A 27,553-nucleotide genomic window follows, 5' to 3' on the forward strand; every position below is an offset into this window, starting at 1 on the left:
TTTTATGCCCTTGCTTTATTTCATTGCTTGGGCATGTCATCCTTTCCCTCAAATAAAATTCCTGATTTTATTTTTTTTTTTTTTTAAATATTTTATTTATTTATTTGGCTGCATCAGGTCTTAGTTGTGGACCGTGGGCTTAATTTAATGGCTCCACGGCATGTGGGATCTTAGTTCCTCAACCAGGGATCGAACCCATGTCCCCTGCAGAGCAAGCCGGATTCTCAACCACTGGACCACCAGGGAAGTCCCCCAAATTCCTGATTTTAAACTGTAGGGTGAGAGTTAGGAAGTGAATTCCACGGAGAATGGAGTTGCCTCTGGGTGTCAGCAGTGGGATGGGGCCCAGCCTGCTTTCCCTGGGGTTGACTGGTATTATCAATGACACTCAGAACTGAGTACTTTTCATGAAGAATGAGGAGAGGTCTGAATGCTTTATTTAACTCTATTACTTGACCACACACCGACTGATCGGAGTAGGGGCCTAGAAGGGACATTCCAGGAATGTAAGATGCTCACATGACCTGCTGTGTCAGGAAGTAACCTCTGACTCTCACCCATCTGAATCCAGGAAGTCGGATGCAGTGGAAATGGACGAGATGATGGCGGCCATGGTGCTCACGTCCCTGTCCTGCAGCCCGGTCGTACAGAGTCCTCCCGGGGGAGAGGCCAACTTTTCTGGTGAGGAGCAGGGCCAGATGGGTTCTGGGTGCGGCCGAGGCTTCCATTCTTTCTCCTCAGTTTCCTCCTCTGGGGAGAAGTTTCCTGGTGCATTGTGACGATGGTTGAGCGCGAGACTGAACCTCACTGGCCACCTGAGTAAGTTCTTCCATGGGAGTAAGCGAGCAAGGCACTCAGGCTGGACGAGGCCAGTAGAGGAACGTTTAGTTGTAAATGATCCCCTCGTGGCCTCAGCCGATTCACGGCCCCCTTCCGAGTGCCTCATTCAGCCTCGTAAATTAGTGTGGAAGAAACGATCTGAAGTCTGAAATAAATCTAATTGCTTAATACAAACCAATAGAAAGACTTCATAACAAATTTATAAATTAAAAGAAAATGCTAGCACCACCCCCCCAAATACATTATGAGTGATATGGGAGGAAGGTGGGTTGCTGGATATTAGTACTTTGACAAGATTTATAGTGAATCTGAACTTTTTTTTTGCAATTTGTTATCTGGCTGGCCTAACTTACTCCCAGGGAATAACTTTTTCGTTGGTGAGATCTAACTGAATCGTGAGCTTCTTAAAAGCTTACAGGAAAATAATGGAGTCAGTTTTGACCATATCAGGTGGAAAGTGGCCTTTACAAAGCATCCCTCAGAAGTAATCTCCCTACTTAGAAAATAAATTTAAGGAGGTGGTAAGATTTACTTATTTCACCCAAGGCTTGTCGTCAATGGCTAGACTGCTAGAAGAAGCTGTCGCAGTCTGATAGCGCCCGTTGGGGGGCAGAGCATCACACACCTGTTCCGTGAACACCTGGGGCCCACACCAGCAACACAGGAGGAGAGGAGTCAATTAAAAATTTTCATTTATTTGGTCGTACTGAGTTTTAGCTGTGGCATGGGAACTCGGTTCTGGCATGAGGAATCTAGTTCCCTGACCAGAAATTGAACCTCAGCCCCTTGCATTGGGAACTCGGAGTCTTAGCTACTAGACCTCCAGGGAAGTCCCACAGAGTCAGTTTTAAGTTCTCAGGAAACTCTACAAGTTTAGGAGATTGGGGAGGTTGGTCAACAGGAAGAAGATCCAGGAAAATATCATAAAGGGAAAGAAAATCTTTGATTGAAATTCCCCTCAGGTTGTGTGTGTATAATCCATTCATATATGTTCACACACACACCCCAACGCTAGCATATACTCATCTAACTGATAAGATGCTGTGATATCTTAAGTTCCTTTTGATAAACATTTTTTTATTGTCTGTTAAAGGTTTTTCCCATAACAACATATTTCTGATCTTCCATTGAAGTAAGTGGGAAGATAAGGCCCCCTTGGCAGCTAATTATGTTGACGTAGTCTGGAAGGTGAGGTCTCTACAACAACCAGAACCTTGCTCTGATCATGGTTGCTTTTTGCAGAATCCACCATTCCTCTTGGAGTCTGTATTGTTAGGATGACTCTGCGTGTGCTTGTGGAGAGCCGAGGTCGTTACAAGGATTTCTTAGAGGTTCACGGTGCATTGGCCAGGGAACACTTTTGTTTTCCTGGTACAGAATCTCTGTTGACCCTGCCCTAGAAAATTGTATGATCTAAGGTGGAGTGATTTATGTTTCTCTTGTAAGATATATGCAGCTTCCGTAGTGGCTCAGATGGTAAAGAATCTGCCTGCAATGCAGGAGACCTGAGTTCGACCCCTGGGTCAAGAAATGGCAGCCCACTCCAGTATTTTTGCCTGGAGAAGCCCATGGTCAGAGGAGCCTGGTGGGCTACAGTCCATGGGGTTGCAAAGAGTCGGACATGCCTGAGCGACTAACATTTTGTTTCACTTATAAGATACAGGTTAATTTATGAGTTTCACTCTTTAGCTTTGTCTTATATTTGTCCTTATGTGCCAATTTGCCAGTGTTGGCACTGAGCCACTTGAGTGATTCCTCCCTGGAAGACTGCTGTATTGTGGGGCAGGCCTGCTGTTTGGCCTGTTCTCTTCTGTTCTGATGCGAGATGTAGCATTCCTCCCCTTCACCCATCTCTCCCTGATAGATTTCCTTGGTGGACTTGTGAGAATCCTTGGCGGCTCCTGATTTTTTTCCTGAAGGGCTACCCTATTTTTAGCCTCATGTGTAGATGTCATAAACTCTCAATTTCCAGGAAGTCATAGCTTTGAGACTTGACAGGGATGTTCAGGGAGGGCAGAGTTCATTTGACCCATTCTGTTTGGACAGGCTTCTCCTGGCATCTGAGACTTAAATAAGGAGAGCCTGCATTGGAAACATGGAATGCTGGGTGTCTAGGTTAGCCTGAAGGTGGTTTGGGATATGGAGTAGGAAGAGAGGAAAGCAGTGGGATGCTTATCCTGGCCACAGGGGATGTGGTAGATGGTCTCAGGATGCAGGGTAAGGAGGCTTTGTGGACCACTGCCCATGTGGAAGTTCAGGCTTGGGGACAAGGCTACCATACCTGAATGCGCCACAGGTTTTTCCCCTTTTCTTGCTATTTCTGTGTATCAAAATTTCAGGTTCTCCTCTAGTATAAATTGGGCTTCTCTAGTGGTTCAGTGATAAAGAATCCACCTCCCAATGCCCACTAGGCAATGCAGGAGATGCAGGTTCGATACCTGGGTCAGGAAGATCCCCTGGAGTAGGAAATGGCAATCCACTCCAGTATTCGTGCCTCGAAAATCCCACGGACAGAGAAGCCTGGCGGGCTATAGTCCATGGGGTCGAGAAGAGTCAGAAACGACTTAGCGACTGAACAGCAACAACAAAATGGTGTAAATTAGCACATTATTGACCAGAAAACTTTTGCAGAACCTAATGCCTGTGGTCATGTATGGATGTAAGAGTTGGACTATAAAGAAAGCTGAGCACTGAAGAATTGATGCTTATGAACTGTGGTCTTGGAGAAGACTCTTGAGAGTCCCTTGGACTGCAAGGAGATCCAACCAGTCCATCCTAAAGGAGATCAGTCCTGGGTGTTCATTGGAAGGATTGATGTTGAAGTTGAAACTCCAATACTTTGGCCACCTCATGCAAAGAGCTGACTCATTTGAAAAGACCCTGATGCTGGGAAAGATTGAGGGCAGGGGGAGAAGGGGACAACAGAGGATGAGATGGTTGGATGGTATCACCGACTCGATGGACATGGGTTTGGGTGGACTCCGGGAGTTGGTGATGGACAGGGAGGCCTGATGTGCTGTGGTTCATGGGGTCGAAAAGAGTCGGACACGACTGAGCGACTGAACTGAACTGAACTGAATGCCTGTGACTGCCGATTTGTTACATCAGTGAATACTGAAACATCTCATCAATAATGTTCGGATAACAAAAGACATTAATGGGTCTCTGGTCAATAAGTTGTCAGTACAGGTTTATGGCCTAGGCATGGAAGAATCTGGGTTGGGCTTAAAGCAACCCAAAGGGAGGCAGTTTAAAAACAAAATTAAAAATAAAATAAAAACTGAAAATTTCACAGGTCTGACTGTGATCTTCCTGTTCAGACGCGTTGCTGGGAGCAGGGCAGCGAGTTCAGGCCCTGTTGGGCATGCAGGCCTCCTGTCATCTCGTGATGGGTCTGAACTGTTCTCAGAGCTTGTCTTTGCTGCTCTAAACATGTTCCCTGTGGATAAAAGCAGGAGCCAGCTCTGGTAAAGACTTCACCTCCTGACGGCTATGAGAGCTGGCTGAATGGTTGCTTTTCTCACGAAGGTTTTGATGTACTTGCCTGGGTTTAAATGATCAAAAGGCATCTTTTAAGAAAGCCTGGTTAAGAAGCCCTTCTCCTGGCCTCTGCATCCTACTCCACAGCCGGGAAGACTTCCCAAGTGGTACCCAGCCCGTTTGCCTGTGCGTGGGGGCGGGGTGGGGGCAGAAGAGGCTTTCCTCTCCCCTCTCTCTGCTCTCCCCCTGCCTTTAAAGTGAGAAGTACCTTTTGATTAGCGTATCGTTCCTTTAATAATACAGGTCTCCCCTGCTATCTGAAAGCAAAAGCAGAGCATTTCTGTGAAAACTTTCGAGAACTGAAATGGTATCAGGCAAAGAAACAATTACCTTAGGACACCTCTTGCTAACGGATGCACAAAATACGTTGTGATACAGCACAGATACTCGCAGGTTCAGTTTGAAGCTCTGGGGGCTGGGTGCTGAGATGCTGAGTGTGGTTCCTAGGAAGGGGCTTGGGAGGGGCCACTCTCACTGTTTGGGGTGCCCTGCCTCCATAACAGCTTGCTGCAGAACCAGCACTGAATCCTCTTGTCACCTTTTTTCATAAAGTGAAAGTCCTCTTTAGATTTCTTTCAGTTAGTGAAAACGGGTCCTGACGTAAGGTTGCCACTCGGTATTCATGGGGGATTGGTTCTAGGACCCGTGTGGATACCCAGATCCATGGATGCTCAAGTCCCTTGTGTAAAACAGCATTGTACTCGCATGTAAGCTAGGTTACTTAGAACACCTAACACAAGGTAAATGCTATGTACAGCGTTGTAAGTAGTTGGAAAGACAACGTAAATGCCTTTTAAATGTTGCTGTTTAAATGTTTAGTTGCTGTGTGGCCAATTCAAGTGTTGCTGTGGGGATCTTTCTGGAATTCTTTTTCCTAAATATTTTCAGTGCAGAAACGGGGGATTTGGAGGGCTGACTACAGGTCTTGCATATGAAAGAAAAGGTATAAATTGAACTTTCAAAAACTGGGGGACACCTGCACACAAAATGCAGCTCCAGAGTGCGTCTGGCGGCCAGTGATGATCAGCACAGCTGTGGCAGGAAGGGTCTGCGAGAACAGAGCAGTCTGCCGCCCACGGACGGTGCTGCAATGAAGGGACCCATTCCTCATTTTTACTGAAGCCCAGAAAGGGGAGGGGTTTGTTAGGGAAGGGGTACTTTGTTGGTTTTTCTTTTTCCCCCTTGGAGCACAAAGCCAGGCAAGCAGAACCCGGCATTAGATTCAGGAACCCAGCCTTTTTAAGAAAATAATTTTTATTTATTTATCTGTCTTTGGCTGTGCTGGGTCTTTGTTGCTGCTCGGGCTTTTCTCTGGTTGTGGCAGCTGGGGGCTTCTCTGTAGCTGCAGTGAGCCAGCTTCTCTTGTTGCAGCGCACAGGCTCCAGGGTGCTCGGGCCTCAGTCATTACAGCTCCCAGGCTCCAGAGCTCAGGCCTGTGGGGTCTTCCCGGACCAGGCATCAGACCCGTGTCTCCTGCACTGGCAGGTGGATTCTTTACCACTGATTCACCAGGGAAGCCCAGGAACCCAGACTCTGAACTAGAGTGTCCTGCCCCCGACCTGGGCAGTCCGCGCGGCCCCTGGCGTGGGCAGAAGGGCAGGTGCCGAGCATCTTCTGTCTCCTCCCATCCAGCCTCCCGCACGGCCTGCGACCCCTGGAAGGAGAGCGGCGACGTGTCAGACAGCGGCAGCAGCACCACCAGCGGGCACTGGAGCGGGAGCAGCGGCGTCTCCACCCCCTCGCCCCCGCACCCCCAGGCCAGCCCCAAGTACCTGGGGGACGCCTTCGGCTCTCCCCAGACGGATCACGGATTTGAGACCGACCCGGACGCTTTCCTGTTGGATGAACCAGCTCCCCGAAAAAGAAAGGTGCGTGGCCTGAGCTTCCAAGCTCAGCCGCAGAGGGGCCAGACCTGGGTCCCGGGCCTTCTCAGGCTCCATCCTATTTCAGTGATCCATTTTTTAAAAGTTAACTAGTTAGGCTGCACCAGATCGTGGTTGTAGCATGTGGGATCTAGTTCTCCAACCAGGGATTGAACCCCGGCCCCCTCTGCATTGGGAGCTCGGAGTCCCAGGCCCTGGGCCATCATTTCAGCTCTCCTTTGCTGCTGCTCTTTCCTCTTGATATTCGCAGAAGCCCGCCCCTCCTCTCCAATGCCACATCGTTGGCCTTCTCTCCTCTGCCCAACCCAGCTCTCCTGCAGAGACCTCCATCAGGTCTTCCCCTGCCCCCCAGCCCACCCCCATCTCCACTCTAGACCAATGCCAGCCCCCAGGACCAGCTCTCTGCCCCTGTTTGTCAGTCTCTCTGGTCTCTGGGAACCCCTTTACTCAATTGAGCCTTCTGCTGGGTCCTGTTGGATGTGACTGGAACCCCACTGGGTGTGGCCGGGAGGGGGCTGACTGGGGGGACGTGACCTCCTCATCCCATGTTCCTTTCCTTCCAGAACTCGGTGAAGGTGATGTACAAGTGCCTGTGGCCCAGCTGTGGCAAAGTCCTGCGCTCCATCGTGGGCATCAAACGACACGTGAAAGCCCTCCACCTAGGGTAGGTGCGCGCGCAGAGCTCCTCTGCCTAGGGCGTTCTGCAGATGCCCTCCACCCACTGATTCCCCGAGACCCACACCCCCAAATACTTCTGAGAAACTGGCTGGCCGAGGGCCCCACCCACCCTGATCCTGGGCCCCGTGAACAGCCCCTTTGCTGGGATCTCTGCTGGGAAGCAGGCCCTCCTGCGGCGGTGGGTGTGGATGCTGTTGATGGGTATGTCTTCTCACCCCGGAAGGAAGATGGTTCAGTTCTGGGCAGATATAGAGGGTGGTTAGTTACTTAGCGCCTGTTGCTTCCCCTTGGGGAGCCGGGGCTCCCCTTGCGCTGATACCCGGAGCTGGGGCTGCAGGTGGCCAAGGGGACTGACTCACAGTCCTTCCCCTGCCGGAGAGTGTGGCCGCGAGTGCGTGGGGTCCAGAGAGGACCAGAGCAAAGCGTGAAGCAGATCTGGCCAGAGGAGAAGCCTCCGAGGCTAGGGAAAATTATCCCCCTTGACGTGCCAGGGTGCGATCCCTGGGAGCCCGTGTTGGGACCTGGGCTCCCGCCTGTCCTCCTGGGCTTCTCCTGTGACTTGCCGCTGTCCCCTGCGTTTGGACCAGGGCAGCTTGTCCCTGGTTGTCACCGCATCTCTGTCCCCTGCAGGGACACCGTGGACTCCGACCAGTTCAAGCGGGAGGAGGATTTCTACTACACAGAGGTGCAGATGAAGGGGGAAGCTGCTGCGGCTGGTGGCCCCACAGCCGACCCAGCTCCGACCCCCAGCGTGACCAGCCCGCCCCTCACCATCCTGCCCCCACCGCCTCCTCCCAAAGCCCAGTCCTCAGGCCCAGATCACCCTGGCCTGGAGTCTTACCTGCCCTCCGGTGCTCTCAGCAAGTCAGCTCCTGGCTCCTTCTGGCACATTCAGGCCGACCATGCATACCAGGTATGGGGACCCCCCCCGGGAGCTCAGCCTCGGGACCAGGAGGGCATTCAGTGTCTGTCACTGGTCAGCCTGATCACAGGCCACTGACCGCACTGATCGGAAGCTGAGTCCTCAGCTGAATTACCCATCTCTTACTTCTGTAAGGAAAGTGACTTCACACTCAGTAAACACAGGAATTCCAGAGTTGTACCTTGGCGACTGTCATGAGTGGTTACTGAATCTGGCTGAATCCAGTGGTTAAGAAATCTAGCCTGAATCCCTGAGTAACCAGGTTGATGGATTTGGACGGGGGACTTGGTCCACCACTGGTTATAAGAGGGGATAGACTAGTGTAGTAGGATTTCTGAGAGCAAATCTCCAATTCCCAGAATGGTACTACATTAAATAGTCTGACACTCAGTTTTTGAATACCTACTATGTGTCAAACTGCAGGGTAAGCTTTGCAGATAGATAAGATACATAATTCTTGAGCTTGTGAAGTGTACACTTTAGCTGGAGAGAGAAATGAATGTGTAACTATGATTAATTATAATAAGTAGTTAAAATATCTTACTGGAGGCACAAGCCATCGTTGTGGGTACAGGAAGGACCAGGCTTCCCTGGTGGCTCAGTGGTAAAGAATCCACCTTCCAATGCAGGCGATTTGGGTTCAGTCCCTGGGTTGGGAATATCCTCTGGAGAAGGAAGTGGCAACCGGCTCCAATATTCTTACCTGGGAAATCCCATGGACAGAGGAGCCTGGCAGGGTACAGTTCACGAGTCGGACACCGGTTAGTGACTAAACAACAATAGCCGTAAAGACCAAGGTAGTATTATGCCCATTGGGTTGGGAAAGCAGTCTTGGAGCGAGTGGCATTTAGGATGGTTTTTACTGCATGTAGTAGGTGCCGAAGACTCTGCTTGCCATGTGCAAGTTTTTCTTAAAATCCTTTGATGCCCCCGAACTCTGGGGCTGAGCACCACTCAGGGCATCCTGGGGTGATGGTCTCTGAGGGCCTCCCTCCTTCACCCCTGCCCCTCCTGGTATGTCCCCCTGGGGGAGCCAGCTTCTTTGCACAGAGCCGCCACGCGGGGGCCAGAGTGTCAGTGAGGCAATAAAGTTTGACTTCAAAAAAAAAAAAAAAATCCTTTGATGCCTACTGCTTGGTTTTTTCCGACTGTAGGCTGATTTGCAAGTTAGTAATTAAGAAGCAGTGCCTTCCGTCAGAAAGCCTTTAGAGAGCGAGCCAGCTCTCCTCTTCATTAGAACGCGTGGTCATGAGTGGTCGCTCAGCTATTTCAACTCAGGTGGCCCTTCAGGCCACCAGCTGTCCCTGTGACATGAGACTTGGAGAGGGCGGTTGGTGATTTTAGAAACAAACCTTGACCTGGATAGTTGCTGCTTCCACGCGGTTGCCCCAGGGGATGGCAGGTGCTTAGTGTGGGCCCTGTGCCCCCACTCACAAGGCTGGATTTCTGGGGGAGCTGCCCTGAGCGTGTTCTTGGTAGGTGATCCTGCCAAGAAGTTAATCTGCGGAGATGATTAAGTCATGAGGCTGGCACGTAAACCAGCTCCAAGAGGAGGGCTCCAGAAAAAGACTGGAGCCCGAGACAAAGGCGACTCCAGAGAGCCGGTGCTCTGCTGTTTCTCTCGGGAGGAGCATTTTGGGGTGTCCCAGCACTTTAGTGTGAGGTGCAGCTGCCGCTGCAGACTGTGAGGGCGCCGGGGTGGGAAGGGGGCCCCGGGAACTTGCTGAGCTGGGCCCGGGCCGACGCGCTCTGTCTCCACAGGCTCTGCCCCCTTTCCAGATCCCGGTCTCCCCGCACATCTACACCAGCATCAGCTGGGCCGCGGCCCCCTCCAGCGCCTCCTCCCTGTCCCCGGTGAGTGCGCCCAGCGCTTCGAGCCCCTCAGCTCTTCCAGGGGCCCCAGAAACAGCTGAGGGCTCAGCCACACACACCCGGTGCTGGAGGCCTTTTCCCCCGAGCTCGCTGCCCCCTGCAGCCCAGCTTCTTGAAGGTCTTCATACCCTTGCCCACCCCTCTCACTGAGAGTCACAGGCGCCCATAGAATGTTGGAGGGGCACGCCGGCGAGGAGCACCCAGATCATTTATTGCCAAGATCATGAGGCCAGGTGGGATCAGTGCCCTATTTAGCCCTGAGCCCCTGGGGGTGCTTGGTAAGGTTTTGATGCCAAGAGGAGGAGGGAGAGGACATGGGGAGGCTGGAGAGGAAGAGGGAGGGTGAGAAAGGAGAGAGGGGCATGTGGGAGGCTGTGCAGATGGATCAGAGCTCCCTGGGCCACTGCAGATCAGCGCCTTAGGTTGCTTGCCCCCAAACTGAAATAAATGGGAAGTTATTTTGAATCCCCATGGACAGAAGAGCCTGGCAGGCTACAGTCCATGGGGTCGCAAAGAGTTGGACACGATGGAGAGACCCTTAGGGTGTTGCAGTCTGAAACGCCTCCCGCAGGAAGGCATCACCACACACTGTAACGCCAATGTGCCTGAAGGTGCCGCTGAGGCTGTGCCGTCCCTCTTTCTGCCCCAGTGTGACAGCTTTTTCTAAACCTGCAGATGGCAGCCCGTGACGGGGCCCAGCCGAGTGGCTCTCCTGCCTGGAGCCCCTTCCCCTGGCTGGAGTGTGCCTCCCAAAGCTGGCTCCTCCCTCTCCGCCTCCACTCCCTCCTTGGTCCCTGCTCACCTCTGGCTGAAATCTCCTTTGAGAGAAGGCCTCCTGGCACAGGGTGGGGTGGGGTCCTTTTGCCTTGCACGCCTGCCTTCGTGCTCACAGCCCCTCTGCCCTGTGCCCAGGTCCGGAGCCGGTCGCTAAGCTTCAGCGAGCCCCAGCAGCCGCCCCCTGCCATGAAGTCTCACCTGATCGTCACGTCTCCGCCTCGGGCCCAGAGCACCACCAGGTGAGCTGTCCTCTCGCGAGATCTCCTTGGGGGCTCCTGTCCCCACCCGCCCCTCGTCCCCAGAGTTGGTCCCAGGGAGCCGGTGGGGGGACGTCTCAGATGCAAGGGAGGCAGTCGGTCCTCCGGCCCTGGTGGTTCCCCTTGCTGGCTGGCCAGCGGGTGACCATCCCCTCATCACCCTGGCTTGCAGGAAAGCCCGCGGGGAAGCTAAGAAGTGCCGCAAGGTGTACGGCATTGAGCACCGGGACCAGTGGTGCACCGCCTGCCGCTGGAAGAAGGCCTGCCAGCGCTTCCTGGACTGAACCACGGCCCCTCCCGGCGGCCCGGGGACACAGGCAGATGGGTCCCAAGCCCACCGCAGAAGCCTAAAAGCTACAGAGTGGACACACGGGGAGTTTGGGCTCTATTGGCTAAGGTTGAATACTCAAAACATTTTCCCCTCCCTCATGGGAATGTTTTAGTTTTTTTAAAAAAAAAATAGAAACAAAAAAATTATTTTTTTTTCTTCCCCTAAAATGAGAGAGAGCCAAAACTGACCAAGGGTATTCTGCAGCAAACCAGAGACCAAAGAAACGACTCCCCTTCCTCTCCTCCCCACAGCCCATCTCCCTAGGGGATTAATGTGTACCGTATGGAAGGAAGGGACAGCTCATTGTGTTTCCTGCTGAGCTGTTGGATTCTTTGCTTTCTCCACTCTTCCAGAAGGGACTGTGAGCAACATGGATTTACTTTTTTTTTTTTTAGAAAAAAGAGAAATTTCTGGCTGATGACTCAGAGAACAGGACCTGCTGAGGCTGGGGTGGGAAGACGGGGCTGATGTGTGAGCTTTTTGAGGTGCAGCCGGCCCCCTTTTCTCCACTCAGATCCAGGAGGAGGGAGAGATTGTCCTCACCCAGCAGCCTCCATCAGAGTCCAAGGAAAGCCCCTTTTCCGGTGCCAGCTGCTCTGATCTGGGGTCCCTCAGGTCAGGTTGCAGCGCAACAGATACGGTATGGCCTCTTCTCCAAGCCCAGACTCGTAGGTTTGTGAAAAGACTGGGACAGTCAGGAAGCTGAGCCAAAAGGCTAGAAAGAATTCACGTCGTACAGCGTGGCAGATCAAGACTACCTTGCTCACCCTTTCCTTGACAAGAGACCAGACGGTGTAGTACTCGGCGAGAGTGCTTTGCTGTTCCCTGAGTGAACCCATGCCCACCCCTCCCCACCAGCTCTGGAAGACACCCCCCCCAGAAACACTTTGTTTTCACTTACGGTATATTCAGGAGCCTCTTTCTGATTTAAGACTCCCCCTTTGTTTGGCCGAGAGATCCTGCCCTGAGGTAGGTCCCACTTTGTCTCATGGGAACCAGGGATTTTCCCACGTTCCTCCAAGGCCACAGGGCCGGGCTGGCGAAGAGAACAGACAGAAGGGTAGGTGGCAGCTTCTGCCACGGTGAGAGGGGTGCAGAGCTGTCCCGTGGCTCCACGGGCTCACCTGGCCCTTTGGGTACCATCTGGTTTTCTTCCTAAGGTGACAGGCAGGACGGGACTCTTCAGGGGGCTTCTGCTTGGTCCAGTCAGTGTGATGGGGAGGGTCACTTGGATGTGGTGTCATGTTCCCAGACACCTGTTGGGCGTCTTTTCTGCCCGAAGGCAGGTTGGGGCAGGTTAGGGAGCCTGAGGAGGTGAGTTCAGTTCATTTTAGTCGCTCAGTCATGTCCAACTCTTTGCAACCCCATGAACCACAGCACGCCAGGCCTCCCTGTCCGTCACCAATTGCCGGAGTCCAAGTTGGGCGTCTTTTCTGCCTGAAGGCGGGATGGGGCAGATTAGGGGGCCTGAGGAGGTCACGTGACAGGAACTGGGGTTGATTTAGCATCTATTGGAGACCTCAGGAATGGAGGGGACCCTGGACTGCGTGACTTGAGAGCTAAATACGTGAATCCATTTTTGTTGAGGAAGAAGTGGAGGAAGGGGCTTCTGTGCCTGGGCGAGCAGGGCTGATCGAGGGCACATTTTTGGCTAAAAGCCTCACCTTTCTGCCGAGCGGGACTGGTTTTGGGGACTCCTCAGGGCCCACGTCCCAAATGTCAGGGGCTCAGGGAACTCTAGGCCAGCTCTTTGGGGCTTGCACAGCGGCGTCCAGCCCTTGGCTGTGAGCAAGGCTGTCCTTCCCGTCCAGGCGGGCTCACTTGGCTGCAGGAACCCGATAGATGCCTTTCCGTCTGTGACACGCCGCGTGTTGGAAAGCGGCAGACGGGAATAGGGGGTGTGATGGTGTGAAGGGTGATGGTGACCTGGGTTTGGTGACAGAAGGGAAAAGCACTCTTACACATGAGTGTCTTTGGTGGTGATGGGGTATATTTTTATAACTCAGTTAAAAAAAAAAAAAATTATGTATGTGGAATTCTGTCCCTCGGTGAAGCTGGAGATCAGGCCAGCAAGAGGTGCTGGGTTCTCCCTCCCGCTCCTTCAAGCTCCCAGCTTCCCAAAGCTGACTCCTCGCTTCCCGCCCTGTGCCCTGCAGGTCCTACCCGTGTGGGGAGGGGGCCTTGGAGACGGGGGTGGGGGGAGCTCTGCCCAGCAGCGTCTCCCCTTTCCTCCTTACTCAGAGCTTTTGCTGGGTCTCACCTTTGGAGACGCTGTTTTCATTTCCCCCTCAGTTTGGACCGTGTAGGTACAACTGGATATCAAGATTTTCTCTAAGTAAGGCGGGCTTCTTGTGTCACAGCTGCACAGGGCAGAAAAGGAAGAGAGAAGAAATTGATGCAACAATTTCAAAACAGAGGTTTTTTGTGGTTTTTTTTTTAATGTTCTGGTGCGGCTTTCCCTGGCGGCCTTTGCTCCGGCCTCCTTCCTGGTGGTGGTGGCCTCCTCCAGCCTCTCTCCTCCCACTGCTCCATCTGTGGCTGCCGTGTGGGTTCTTGGACGTGTGGTCTGTCCCGGGGTTGTCCCGTTCGTCTCTTCTCGGAGGGCCGGGGGTGGTTTGTGACCTGATCCCACCATCACGCCTGTTTTCTTCATCTCTGTATTTCTCCCTACTTCCCGGCCCATCCTGGGAGGCAGAATCTGATGGAAGGTAAGAGGCGACAGGTGCGCTTTGGAAACTAACAGGACGGATTGGGAAAGCAAGCGTCTTGGGAAACTCTTTATTCTGGGGATGTTATGCTTATTCACAATATTTTGGAAGTACCTTTGGAGTCTAGTGCCTGCTTTGAGCAGCCTTAATGATACCGAATCTGCACCCGTGCGCCTTCAGTGCAAAGAGTCCAGTGAATGAGGGTGGTGGTAGTGGTTGAGTCACTGGGTCCCATCTGACTTTTTGCGACCTCGTGGTAGCCCTACAGGCTCTTCTTGTTCGTGGGATTTCCCAGGCAAGAAGACTGGAGTGACTTGCCATTTCCTGGTGGTCAAATGAGGTCACAGGTGCAGAACACAAGGACCATCGGGTGAGTAAAATGGCTTAGATTTAATAATCTGACTTCTGAGCCGGCTGTGAAAGCAATCGTGTAATTTCAGAACACATTCTGAGCAACATCCACAGTGTTGCAGTTGGCCTGAGGCTAGATTCTTTGAAGAACATAATGGATTTGGATGTGGAAACTCTGACTTGTCGGAAGAAATCTGTCCTGTTACTTTCTGGTCCTCGCAGGTTCTGACTTTACCAGGGGCAAAAAAAAAAAAAAAAGAGGGGAGGGAGATAAATCCCATCTGTGAACTTGTCTTTATTGGCGCCTTTTCCCCCAGCTGTCTTCCAAGTATTATTTTTACTGTTAAAAATTTTTTTAAAAATGTGAAATATAATGTTTTTACAGCAACAATATGAAATATATTTTATAAGGAATAAAATGGTACATTGTCTGATTTGATGTGTGCCTGTCCCTCCACCCTCTCGCCCTGCGAAGGATAAGATTATCATTGTCCTTGGTGTTAAGCAAGCAATAGCCCCGGGGGAGAAGTGTGCACCCTCATTTGCTTATAGTAACAGTAGGCAACATTATCAGGGACCTGGCCAAGTGCTTACATGGATAACCCACGAAGAAATTACTGTTGTCAGTCCCATTTTTATTTTATTTTTAAAATAAAATTATTTTTAAAATTTATCAATTTATTTTCATTTCATCATTCCCATTTTACAGATGAGGAAAGTGAGGCCCAGAGGTTAGAAAACTTGCCTGAAGTCATCATCCGGGAAATAATGGCACTAGGATTGTAATCTAGGAGATAACCATTTTCTTTTTTTTTTTTTTCTTCCTAATCTCTAGTTTTAATTTTTACAGTTTAATGGTTTATTACAGTGCAAACACCTCAGTATCCACCATATTCCTTCAAAAAACAGATCGTGGCCAGCATTCCAGAAACTGCCCTTGTACCTCTGTATTGTACTTAGTTGCTCAGTCATGTCCGACTCTGTTCCACCCATGGACTGTTGCCCGCCAGGCTCCTCTGTCCATGGGGATTCTCCAGGCAAGAATACTAGGGTGGGTTCCGATGCCCTCCTTCAGGGGATCTTCCCAACCCAGGGGTCAAACCGAGGTCTTCCACGTTGCAGGCAGATTCTTTACCATCTGAGCCATCAGGGAAGCCCTTTAGCAAGGCGCTATTCCTCTTTTCCTCATAAAAGCAACCACTAGTTCTTTGACTTTTTACATCAATGATTTCCTTGATTTAGGAAAATAACCATTTTCTCTCTTGCTTGCATTGTTGACAATTGGGAGAAGCTCCCGGCTGTGGACCTGAATTTGTTGGGGAGCCGGCGAGCGCCTAAGGAGAGAAAGAGCCGCCACCTGCTTGTGCAGTGCGTGCTAGCCCTGGGGAGTAACAGGGGCTGCCCCCCCGCCCCCCTCCCCCCCCGGGTCAACCCGTGGCTTTTGTGTCCTGTGATCGCCCATGTGGCTGGTTCAGAGCTGGCCTGGGTGGAAGGGGGGCTGGCACAGAAAGCTCTATCTCGCCCTGGAAAGGGGTTCTAGGACCTCCTCACAGCACCCAGCGGGGAGGTATGAAGCTGCTCTGAGAAGACCTAAGAACTAGATTTCTGCCAAAGTCAGTCCAGCTCAGCAGCCTGTAGGAGACCACCCCGCCCCGCCTTCCCCCACCCCTCCTTTAAAGGGGTTTACTGCCTTTGGGTTGGACATTGTCCATTTGCAGCTCTGGACCCTCCCAGGCCCACCTTTGTGGCTGCATCCGAGGACTCCCTAACTTTCTGGCTCCCAGTTGGGTCTGACCAACTGGAGACGCCAGGCTAGATAGACTTGGAAGGGAGAGAGTTGTTCAATCTCGCCCACGGTACCACCCTTGCACAGTGAGCGGCTGTTTCCCTCCTGACCACTAGAGGGAGCTACAGTCCTCACTGGTTCCTGTAACCCCTCACCTCACCAGACGCCCCCTCCCCCGAGTTCCCCAACAGAGCACCTTACCCTCCCTCTTGATTTCCCACGGCCCCCTATCTGTCTGTATAGATGTTTGACCCACCTCAGTCACTCCATTTGGGTGGACCAGAGGTTGAACTGATATTATCCATCTTAACATGTTTTGAGTTAATTTCGACCCCGTCCGGAGGGTCCCAAACCAGCAAATGCTACATCACCTGGAAATTGTTAAAGATGCAACTTTCTAGTGAGCCGGAAACGGAGGGTGGGGCGCAGCAGCCTGGCCCCTCCCCCGTCCCGCCCGCTGGGCCCAATCAGGCAGCTGTGGGCTTTGGACCTGGGGACCCGGCTCAGTCGGGGTGTTCCTGCTCGACACACTTCACATAAAACAGAGTCGCCTGCGTTTGGCCTCTGGCTCCGAGGAGAGGCAGCTCTGACGGTATGTCTGGAGCCTGTGCTCTCAGTTAAAGAAACAGCCATCCTATTTACTAACCATTTGCTCAGTAGAAGTTTAATGGAGAAATATCTGTTTAAAACAATCGGTCAAAAAGAACAGCTCTTTTACAAACAAGTTACGGCAGTGACGAGTCAAAACCCCAGGCTTGATTTCCTGTTCCTTGAACCCACCACCTCAAAGAGGGAGGAGGTGGGTGAGAAGGAGAGATGGGGCCGTTTAAGTGTTAGCTGGAGGAATTACAAAAATACACTCTGATGTAGCCACAGGGTTGTCACGAAACATGCCATGGGTGGGGAGGGGCCAGGAGGAGTCAGGGAGGAAAGACAACCAGATGGCGCAGGGCCCTGGGGCGGCGGCCTGGAGCGAAGGCTCGCCTCAGTGCCTTGGGGAGGGAGGCGTCCTGATGCCCAGCCGGCAGGTTTGGGGCTGGAGACATGCTGCTTTGGGGATCGCCCGGACACCTGGGGAGACATAAATTAAAATGACAAATGAATGGCAGATTAAAATGGCAAGCCCGACAGTTTTTCTGACCCTTCAATTCGCTTTTCCCTAGTGCCTGAGAAATAGAAAAGAGGCAAAGAAAAACTATCACTTGGGACTTTCCTGGTGGTCCGGAGGTTAAGATTTCGTGCTGTAAATGCAGGGGTGCTGTGCTCTGCGAAGTCGCTGTCGTGTTTGACTCTTTGCAACCCCATGGACGATAGCCCACCAGGCACCTCTGTCCTTGGGATTCTCCAGGCAAGAATACTGGAGTGGGTTGCCATGCACTTCTCCAGGGGATCTTCCCAGCCCAGGAATCAAACCCGGGTCTCCCACATTGCAGGTGGATTCTCTACCATATGAGCTACCAGGGAAGCCCAAGAATACTGGAGTGGGTAGTTTATCCCTTCTCCAGGGGATCTTCCCGACCCAGGAATTGAATGGGGGTCTCCTGCCTTGCGGGCAGATTCTTTACCAGCTGAGCTACCAGGGAAGCCCTAAATGGAGAGGGCCCGGGTTCAATCCCTAGTCAGGGAACTAAGATCCCATATGTTGCACAGTGCGGCCAAGTAAATTACACACACACACACACACATATATTTTAAAAGCTTTATAATCCACATAATTAGCCCCAAAAGCAGCAAGAAGAGGTCCCTGACTCCCTCTACACACCTGTTTCCCGGGCCCATAATCTAGCGTCAGAACCAACAGAACAAAGGGCACGCCTCCTGCCCAGAAACAGTTCTCTTATCCCTGGTATCAGTATTTGGAATCTGTATAGTAATTCATTTCTTCAGGCTAAAAAGAGCCCTCATTTGTGGCTCTCTCATATTACAAGTGCTAACTTCACTGATTCCTCACCAGGAATGAATCTGCTCACTCTCCACCATCTAGAAGGTCAAGGTCTGGGGCAGCGGAAGAGAGGAGAGAAGCATAGGGCCAGGCAAAAGGACGGTAGGTATTGGGCTCCGTCGCGTACTCTTCACAGGTCTCTCTAGGACTGGTCCTGCACCCCACTGTCCCTTTTTTTTGGTTCCATTTGTTATTTTTTATTGGAGTGTCATTGCTTTATTACGTTGTTAGTGTCTGCGGTACAGCAAAGTGCATCAGCTATAAGCACACACATGTCTCCTCCCTCTAGAACCTCTCCCCTTCCCGCCTCCCCGCCATCGCACCCTCTCGGCCATCACCGCGCTGAGCCGAGCTCCCTGTGCCCTACGGCAGCTTCCCACGAGCTGTTTCACATGACAGTGTGTGTGGTCAATTCTACTCTCTCAGTTCATGCCCTCTCTCCCCTTCCTTGCTGTGTCCACAAGTCCCTTCTCCACCGTCTGCGTCTCTATCCCCACCCTGCAAAGAGCTTCCTCTGTACTGTTTTTCTAGATTCCATATGTGCCAGTGTCCCTCCCTTCTAGGACATCATTACGCTTTCTGAATAAGGGTTCTTTATCCCAAGCGTTTGCTTCCCCGGTGGCTCAGTGGTCAAGAACCTTCCTGCCAATACAGGAGACACAGGAGACATGGGTCCTATCCCCTGGAGGAGGAAGAATGCTCCAGTATTCTTGCCTGGGGAATCCCATGGGTACCGGGACCTGGCGGTCCATGAGGTCACAAAGAGTCAGACATGATTGAGCGCATACACGTCCCATGTGGTGGGTGGCGCCGTTTCCTCCAGCATTCTAAACATAGCTTGGTGTTGGGTGTCTCTGGTGTCCAGAACAGCTCTGGCAATAGGAGTCCCCGAGCCATGGAGAAATCTCAAGCATGTGTGGGGCTGGCTGGGGTGTGTACAGGCAAATAAAGACAGGCTTAAGGGACTCATAAATACACATCCACACTGGAACTCAGCAGCCGTGAATGTGTGGAAAAAAGAATCAGCAAGATGGTCACAGGAGGAGAGCAATCGATAATACCCAGATGAGCTGCTTCATATCACCAGCGTTTCCCTCAAGAACTTTATATCTTGAGCAAAGCCACAGGCAGAAGCTGGTTACCGGTTATGTTCCAGTGCCTCTCAGTTGGAGGCTTAATAGAAAACTAGAAAAACCAATTGCCTGAATAGGGGCTCAAATAGTTTTTCTAAAAACTAAATTGATTCCTGCTAAAGTGACTGATTTGAAACTGTCTTTATAAGGTAAACGGTCATAGTTCAGACTTAGACGTGTCTTCAGGGTGTCTTGATGGTCCCTTTAAAGAATAATGTACCTTGAAAAAAAAAAAAAAGAATAATGTCCCTAAAGTTTAGGAGGAAGTTTTGGTGGGGGGGGGGGGGGGAGGGGACACATATGTATACCTATGGCTGATTCATGTTGATGTGTGGCAGAAACCAACATAATATTGTAAAGCAATTATCCTCCAATTAAAAATTTAAAAAGAAGAGGAATGTCTTTAATATTTAGAAGAATTCAGCCTATGCCATTTCTGAAAGATTTTTTATTAGGTCCCGTGTAGATATGGCTTTGGAGAAATGAATGCATATTAGGGATCCAAGAATATGACTTCAAAACCAGTGTAGGTTAATTCAGGGCCTTCAGAGATTAGTCATTCTGCTAAAATAAACACAGCAGCCTTTGGCTCGCCACTGAATACATATACCCGTATTTGGCAATGGGCATTTTGCAAACAAGCCAGCCTACCTGCAAAGTCTTATGTGGGCTGCCTTCCTGCTGCAGTGTGGGTGCTCAAGATCCACATGTGGATTAATATACATTGAAGGAAGATTATTAACGATCTGGCTACCTTTGACATATAGGAAGCAAAGTAAAAAAGCCCATGCACAAACCTTGCTTTTATGCCTCTGTGTCAAGCAAAAGCCCCCACTTGGGTAATAACGTTTACAGAAAGTTTCTGACCAACTGAATAGTTCATTCTGTTAGGGGAAGCTTCTCTCTTTAAGGAGATATGAGATACTGTATGTGAGCCTGCGCGCTCTGTCCTGTCTGACTCTTTTCAACCTCATGGACTGCATGCAACCTTCCAGGCTCCTCTGTCCATGGGATTCTCCAGGCAAGAATACTGGAGTGGGTTGCCATTTCCTCCTCCAGTGGATCTTCCCAACCCAGGGATTGAACCCATGTCTCCTGCATTGACAGGCAGATTCTTTACCACTGAGCCACCAGGGAAGCCCAGATGAGATCCTGCAGATAATCATATTCCTACATATGAATTAAGGCACATACGCTTAATGATTGGAATTCTCTTAGATTTTCAGAAAAGTTCATTGTGCTAGTTCCCTCTGCCACTCAAAGTTATGTATAGGTTAATGGGCTGAGGAAAGCCGAGTTTGAAATGACTGGGAAATAAGTTAGGATCTCTGATATTTGTGATCTGATCTGCATTGTAGGTACATGTATAAATGAGTGCCTGGGGGACTAAGAACAGACAGGCAGGGAGATAGGAGGAAGGGCAAGCAAGCAAACACAAAACAGAAATGGCACCTGGGTACTTCCCTGGTGGTCCAGTGGTGAAGAATCTGCCTGCCAAGGAAGGGGACACGGGTTCAATCACTAGTACAGGAAGATCCCACATGCTGTGTGGCAACTCATTCTGTACACCACAACTACTGAAGCTCTCACACCCTAGAACCTGTGCTCTGCAACAAAAGAAGCCGCCACAGTGAGAAGCCTGTGCCCTACAACTAGAGAGTAGTCCTCACTTGCTGCAACCAGAGAAAACCCATGAGCAGCAACGAAGACCCTGTGCAGCCAAAAATAATAAATAAAAATTAAAAACAACAACCAACAAACAAAAAACCAGAAATGGCACCTGGAAAGAGGCAAAAAGTGAGGGAAAATGATGATCCTTTAGTCCCTCTTCTAAAAGTGACTGAGGTCATTAGGGCCAGATTATCAAAGCCTTGCTCACGTGCCATCAGCTGCAAAGAACCAGCCCACCTGTGGCAAAGTGATCAGGTGAACAAGTGATGTGTGGGAGAAAGAAACACAGAAGGTGTCCTAACAAGAACTGGTCCTAACCAGAGCTCCTTGATGGGCAGAGTGTGAAAGCTGAAAGGTTGCCATGGAAGTCAGTCACCTTAAGATAGAGGGAGTAGGGGAGGGGACAGCTAAGCCATCTTTGAAGGTGAAACAGCGACATCACACACATAAATCAGACTCTGCAAATGGCTAAGTGCAGGTCCAGCTCTGGGTCCTTAAAGTCTCAGGGGAAAGGTGAGTGGATGGTTTCTATGGCAACCATATAGGAGGCTTGGTCCACTTCACTGTCCCCATAGTAACTAAGCTCCTGAAGAGCCATAGAGGAATTAGTTATCTTAACACACTACTATTATCCCCATGGTAACCAGTCTCTTCACCGCAGTGGTGAGCTGCTGGGAGCAATCCCAGGAAAATTTTTGCTCCCAGAAAGAAAAAAAAAAAAGGTGGGCTGGCGCAGTCCTAGGAGCCGAACCCCTGAAGGAAGTGGTGTGGAGTCTGTATATGTGTCTGGGTGTCAACATGTCTCCCCCCGCCAGGGAGGAAGGTTAAGACGGGGCAGAGGAGGTTTCTTCTTGCCCCCAGCTCATTGGGGCCCCACTCACTCATGGGTTGCAGTGGACGGTGCAGCCGGGAGGGGCTCCCCTTCCAGCTACGCATTACCATTCTGGTGCAGGGTGCGCCGGCGCTGGCTGGACTGCATGCTCAGGACCAGGTACTGCCGCATAAACTCACTGAACCGCTTCTGGTTAGCCAACTTCCGGGCCGACTTCCGGGCCCCGGTGAAGCCCCCGAACCGCTTCTGTAGCTGCTTCTGCTCCATCTCCCCCGCCTCCTCCAGGCCGGGCTCTGTCCTCTTCTGCCTTTGGAAGAGGCTCCTGACCCGGGGCATTCGCTTCAGATGCTGCATCTCAGAGGCCCTGGGCTGGTCCGGAGCAGCCGCCACGTGGTCTGGGTCAGCAGGGCTGAGCTGCCAGGAGCCCCTGGCCATGACCTTGGTGCATGGAGTCCAGAGAGGGCTGGTGAAGACCTTCCCTTCACACTCGAGGATGCACACCTGAAAAGGGAGAGGTTGGAGGAAGGAGAAAGACCAGGGACATCTGTTAGTCCAAGGCAATGAGGAGATCAAGTACTTTGGTTGTCTGTTTTAGGGCTTCCCAGATGGCTCAGTGGTGAAGATGTCGCCTGACAGTACAGGAGAAGCAGGAGGTGCGGGTTGGATCCCTGGATCGGGAAGATCCCCTGGAGGAGGAAATGGCAACCGCTCTAGTATTCTTGCTGGGATAACCCCATGGACAGAGGAGCCGGGCGGGCTACAATCCATGGGGTTGCAAAGAGTCAAGACATGACTGAGCATGCATGCATGCATGCATTATCTATTTTGGTATCAATCAGTGCAAGGGCTTCTGAAGCACCTCTTCAGTACCATGGAGCAGTTTTACATATAGTTACTTAAGTTCATAGAATTTAAGAGTTGGAAAGAAACAGAAAACGAACTGGCCCATCTCTGTCATTTCACAAAGAAAGCTGGGGCTCAGAGACGTGAGGTTAAGTTACCCAGGTGACTCAGCAAGTTAACAAAATGCACAGAGTTATAGTCTTTGTTGGGTTTTTGGAGCCAAACAGCTCATCAGGGTCATCCAGAAAGAAACATTTTATTCTGTTCTCTTATCAGGCCTGGGAGAGGTCAGAGTGATTTAAGAAACTGGGGATGTTAAAGCATGTGGTCACGCAGTTAAATCTGCATGGTTATTCTAAGGTCACCTGGTAAAGATCAACCTTGGTGTGATTCATTGTTCACCTTGCATACATTCATCATCACTATCAGTACATCAGTTATAGAAAATAGCGATCAAATAGAGAGCAGACTTATGGTTGCCAAGGGTTAGGAGCAGGTGGAGGAAGGATGGGCTGGGAGTTTAGGGTGAGTAGATGCTAAGTATTACATACAGAATGAGTGGACAACACGGTCCTACTGTATAGCCTAGGGATCTAAATTCAATGTCCTAGGATAAACCATAATGGAAAAGAATATTTAAAAAATTGTATATATAATAACCAAGTCACCTTGCTGTCCAGCAGAAATTAATACAACCTTGTAAATCAACTATACGCCAATCAAAAAGTAGAAAAGGGAGTTAAGACCCTTTGAGATATAGACAAGTTGGATAATCTGGGACTGTCTGACACAATTCAGTGGACCTGCCAGCTCCCTAGGAACCCCTGCAGCTTCTGTCTCTCCTGGTATCTCCCACCTCTCGTCTAGACCACCAGCCTGACCATGATGTTCCCGTACCTTCCTGACTAGCCCTGGCCTTAACCCTTCCCTCCCACATTCCTGTCTTTGATTGGATCTCCTGGAAGCCTCTGCCTCCAAGTTTTTTTCCCTACTGTTTTGGCTTCAGGCTTCCTGAATGGCTCAAGTGATAAAGAATTCACCTGTAAAGCAGGAACCACAGGAGACACAGCTTCAATCCCTGGTTTAGGAAGATTCCCTGGAGAAGGAAATGGGAACCTGCTCCAGTATTCTTGCCTGGAAAACCCCATGGACAGAGGAGTCTGGTGGGCTACAGTCTGTGGGGCCCCAAAGAATCGGAAACGACTGAGCACCCAAGCACACTTTACCCCAAATACTCCTCTCCGTGTTTTTGGGGTCAGATGAAAACCCCACTTCAGCCTGACTCTGACATCATGGTGAGCAGGAAGCTGCAGAGCCCTTCATCAAACCTTGGAGTCCTTTTTTTAAATTTAATTTTTAATTTTTTTGGCTGCACCATGCAGCATGTGGGATCTTAGTTCCTGGACCAGAGATCAAACCTGCACCCACTGCATTGGAAGCTTGGACTCTTAACCTCTCTTGGGGTACCAAGAGAGTCCCAAACTAGGGAGTCTGTGCCTGGCTCACGGGGCATCAGGAGTTACTGCTCTGGTTGGGCAGGCGCAGGATGTGAGAAGATGCATGCGTGCCCCATTGGGGCTCTCTGGGGAGCAAGCACTCCCACCCGGGTGTTCAGAGTGGCATGCTTGCCTCTATGGGCAAGGTTTCCAACTTGATCTCTGAGTAGTGAGATATGCATGCAGCTTAAATCACAGGCTTCACCAGCTGTTCCACCAAATCCTCAAAGCGTGTCCTTCAGTCTGACTTCTGCTTGCCTTTACCACTCTGACCCTGCCCTCCTTTTGTTGCTGCCAAGCTGCTCCAAGATGTGGTCATGCTCATGCCTACACTTCAGCATCTCCCACTTTCTGCTCCTGACTTACGTGTGAGGAATCAAATCTCTGTCTTTTTGGGGGGTGGGGCACACAGCGCAGCTTGTGGGATCTCAGGTCCCCAACCAGGGACTGAACCCAGGTCACACAGTGAAAGCCCGGAATTCTACCAGCGGACTACCAGTTTAGTTGCTAGGTTTTGTCCAACTCTTTTGCGACACCATAGGCTGTAGCCTAGCAGGCTCCTCTGTCCGAGGGATTTCCCAGGCAAGAATACTGGAATGGGTTGCCTTTTCCTCCTCCAGGGGATCTTCCCAACTCAGGGATAGAACCCAAGTCTCTTACATTGGCAGGCGGGTTCTTTACCACTGAGCCACCTGAGAACTCCTAAATCTCCATCTTATTAAAGATGTCACTTCAGGTGTTTGTTACTAGCAGGTGACTTTAATTCTTATCTGATATACTTTTTCAGTATGAGTGGAACAAGTTTGAAGGAACTACTGATTGTAGCATATATATCAGTACTTCACTCCTACTTTTTCCCACCCCAAGTCTATCTTTTTTGCTCTGTCTCTCTCTCTGAATGTCACCTTACTCCCCAGCTGGTTCAGGTTTAGAACCCTGGACATCTCTCCAGCACTCCCCTTCTCAGGACCCCATTTCTCCATCCACTCAGTATGTAAATCTGCCATCTCCTTTCCATCCCCTCTGCCTAATTTCCTCTTGGGGTGCTGTGAAGCAAGGAGAACAGGTGACTCCTGTTCAAAAACCCGGACCTCCATGATGGATTTCGGGGAGAAGTTTTTATAGGCAAGATTTGGGATGAAGGCTGCAGGGTGTGTGACTTTGTTCTGAATGGCTGGTGGTAACAGATGTTCCAGGAATCTTGTGCTCAGCCTGAAGTTACCATCCTCCACCTGGGTGAGGGCCTTAGGTCCCTCAGAAGAATTTAAAGGTCATCATTGTCATTCAGTCCCTAAGTCGCGTCTGACTCTGCGACCCACAGACTGCAGCATGCCAGGCTTCCCTGTCCTTCACCACCTCCCGGAGTTTTCCCAAACTCATGTTCATTGAGTCGGTGCCGCCATCCAATCATCTCATCCTCTGTCATCCCCTTCTTTTCCTGCCTCGAACTTCCCCAGCATCTGGGTCTTTTCTAATGGGTTGGCTCTTTGAACTCAAAGATACTGTTATGTATATTCTTTGAGGCGGAACCAGGAATGGCTGCACTATTGTTTGACTGCTCCTCCCTGCTCTTGGCATCCCCTACCTTCCCTGATTAGCAACTTCCCTTTGGAACTCAGGGCAGGTTCAGGAGACTGAACGAAGCCTATTTCCTACACACAAGAATTGGGGGACACAGAAAGGACTTGTACCCAGGAGGACCCCCAGGGTCCTCCTCCATTTCACAAGGACATTGGCAGGCAACCTATAATGTATAGGACAGCCCACCTCTCACCCCAACAAATAATTATCCAGCTTAATACAGTCACAGAGTCTGAGAAACCCTACTCTACAGAGTCAAGGAGGAAGCAGAAAGCATGGGTAACACCAGGAAAGCCAGTAGAAGTGAAATAGGAGGGGAGTGGGAAGGACAAAACCTCTAATCAAATGACATAGCCCTAGAGGATACGACATAAACTGGTGAGAACCAACTAGATAAAAGTTGGGGAAGATTCGACTTCCAGTGAACCTTGAGCCTCTTCATATGCTCACTGTGATATTAGCATCTAAATGACACATTTACAGGCACCATGAAAGTTCAGAGACTGATCATAAAAGGTCAAAAAGTGGGCGGTGGCCCAATTCCAGAAAATCTCTACCCCTTTTCCAAAATAATTGGAATAATTATCCCACTCATTAGCCCATGAAATCACCCAGCCCATAAAAACTAACCACACCATGTTTGGGGGCCTCTTGCCCACACTCTGTCTGTGAAATGTATTTCTTCTAGGGCCATTCTCTCCTTTTGAGACAGACAGCATTCTGTCTATGGAATGTGTATCTCTAAATAAAGCCACTTCTTACCTATCACTTTGTCTCTTACTGAATTCTTTCTGCAAGGAGACGTAATGAATCTAAGCTTCATTAAGTCCTGAGACCAGATGTACAATCTTAATTAAAAGACAGTGGATTTAGGGGCTTCCCTGGTGGTCCAGTGGTTAAGACTCTGCACTCCCGATGCAGGTCGGGACTTGGGTTCCATCCCTGGTCAGGAAATTAGATCCCTCATCCTGCTACTAAGGACTTTCCAGGTGGCTCCTTGGTAAAGAATCTGCCTGCCAATGGAGGAGGCACAGGAAATGTGGGTATTGATCCCTCTGTCAGGAAGATTCCCTGGCGAAGGAAATGGCAACCCACTCCAGTATTCTTGCTTGGAGAATCCCATGACCAAAGAGCCTGGAGGGCTAGAGTCCATGGGGCCAGAAAGAGTCAGACTTGATTGAGTGACTGAGCACACACTCACTCCCACATGCCACGATGAAAATCTAGCATGTGAGAGTGAAAACTCCAATGTGCTGCAACTAAGACCTGGAGCAGTCACATAAATAAGAAGAGTGGGTTCAAGTTCCATCCTGGGATTTGGCTGGGTTCAAGTCCCAACCTGAGTTGTGTGGTCTCATAAGCATAGACTTGTGGGACTCAAAAGGACCTTTGAACACACTTGGTTCAGTCCTCACAGGGATAGGATCCTCAAAGTGCTCGTTGCCTTGATCTGCCCTGTCCATTTACAGGAACAGGTGGAAACTGTTAAGCCTAGAGGCGCTCAGATCTTCTGCGAGCCCCTGGGTTTCTAAGCCCAGATGGTAATTATATTGCATGTCAATCAGAGAAAATGAAATTCTATGATCAAACCAGATGCATAGCCCTTACCAAGACTCAACATACTGTTAGATGATTAGATACTAAAAAATATGCATCTTGATTCTTGATTTAGGAGAAAGTTTTTGGGCAAAAAAAAAAATGAGGAATCCAAATTGACGGCAACATTTGTAGCACCAGATGGGCATATGAGCTTACTGACTACACTCTCTGGTCTGAGGGACTCACCAGCCTGTTTGCAGAGATGGGTTAATGGCCCATTAAGTGAGCTGGACACATTTTCACAGGCCACTCTGATGACATTGCTATATTCAGACACAGTGTGGAGGAGCATCTGGAAAGTCCCAGATTGGTGCCAAATTGATCTATAAAGCTGGGCTTTGCAGGGGGAGGGAAGACAATGAGCAAAGGGTCATCTGAATGTCTAGGATCAAAGATTAATGGGCCAATGGAAGGAAAATAAACAACTCATTCAGATTGTCATGTTTCTGTCTCTAAGGAATCCAGCCACTTCTGACCAAGAGACATTTGGGACCTATTTGCTCTGGGAGGT

The 27,553-nt window shown here is 50.5% G+C and overlaps 2 protein-coding genes across 7 annotated transcripts in view; one reads left to right on the forward strand and one right to left on the reverse strand.

Annotated features, from left to right (window-relative positions):
- The window catches only part of ZNF395 (zinc finger protein 395), a 48,668-nt gene extending 34,075 nt beyond the window's left edge, over positions 1-14,593 (forward strand). For all 3 annotated transcript variants that reach the window (XM_043890886.1, XM_043890887.1, XM_043890888.1), the window contains exons 4-10: positions 572-681; positions 6,013-6,248; positions 6,827-6,927; positions 7,572-7,854; positions 9,625-9,717; positions 10,648-10,751; positions 10,942-14,593. In XM_043890886.1, coding sequence (XP_043746821.1) covers positions 572-681; positions 6,013-6,248; positions 6,827-6,927; positions 7,572-7,854; positions 9,625-9,717; positions 10,648-10,751; positions 10,942-11,053 — 1,039 coding nt within the window. In that variant the 3' untranslated portion in view covers positions 11,054-14,593. The remainder of the gene's footprint in view (positions 1-571; positions 682-6,012; positions 6,249-6,826; positions 6,928-7,571; positions 7,855-9,624; positions 9,718-10,647; positions 10,752-10,941) is intronic.
- A 1,992-nt stretch (positions 14,594-16,585) lies between these two features.
- The window catches only part of PNOC (prepronociceptin), a 29,737-nt gene continuing 18,769 nt past the window's right edge, over positions 16,586-27,553 (reverse strand). For 2 of the 4 annotated variants that reach the window (XM_043891060.1, XM_043891059.1), the window contains exons 3-4: positions 21,631-22,024; positions 16,586-17,016 (exon numbers count right to left, since the gene is read on the reverse strand). In XM_043891060.1, the coding sequence (XP_043746995.1) occupies positions 16,931-17,016; positions 21,631-22,024 (480 nt within the window). In that variant the 3' untranslated portion in view covers positions 16,586-16,930. Of the gene's footprint in view, positions 17,017-21,572; positions 22,025-27,553 lie in introns of all 4 variants that reach the window. The other 2 variants (XM_043891062.1, XM_043891061.1) reach the window with 2 other exon arrangements.

This window comes from Cervus elaphus, chromosome 29 (assembly GCF_910594005.1).
Source record: "Cervus elaphus chromosome 29, mCerEla1.1, whole genome shotgun sequence".
Classification (NCBI taxonomy): Eukaryota; Metazoa; Chordata; class Mammalia; order Artiodactyla; family Cervidae; genus Cervus; species Cervus elaphus.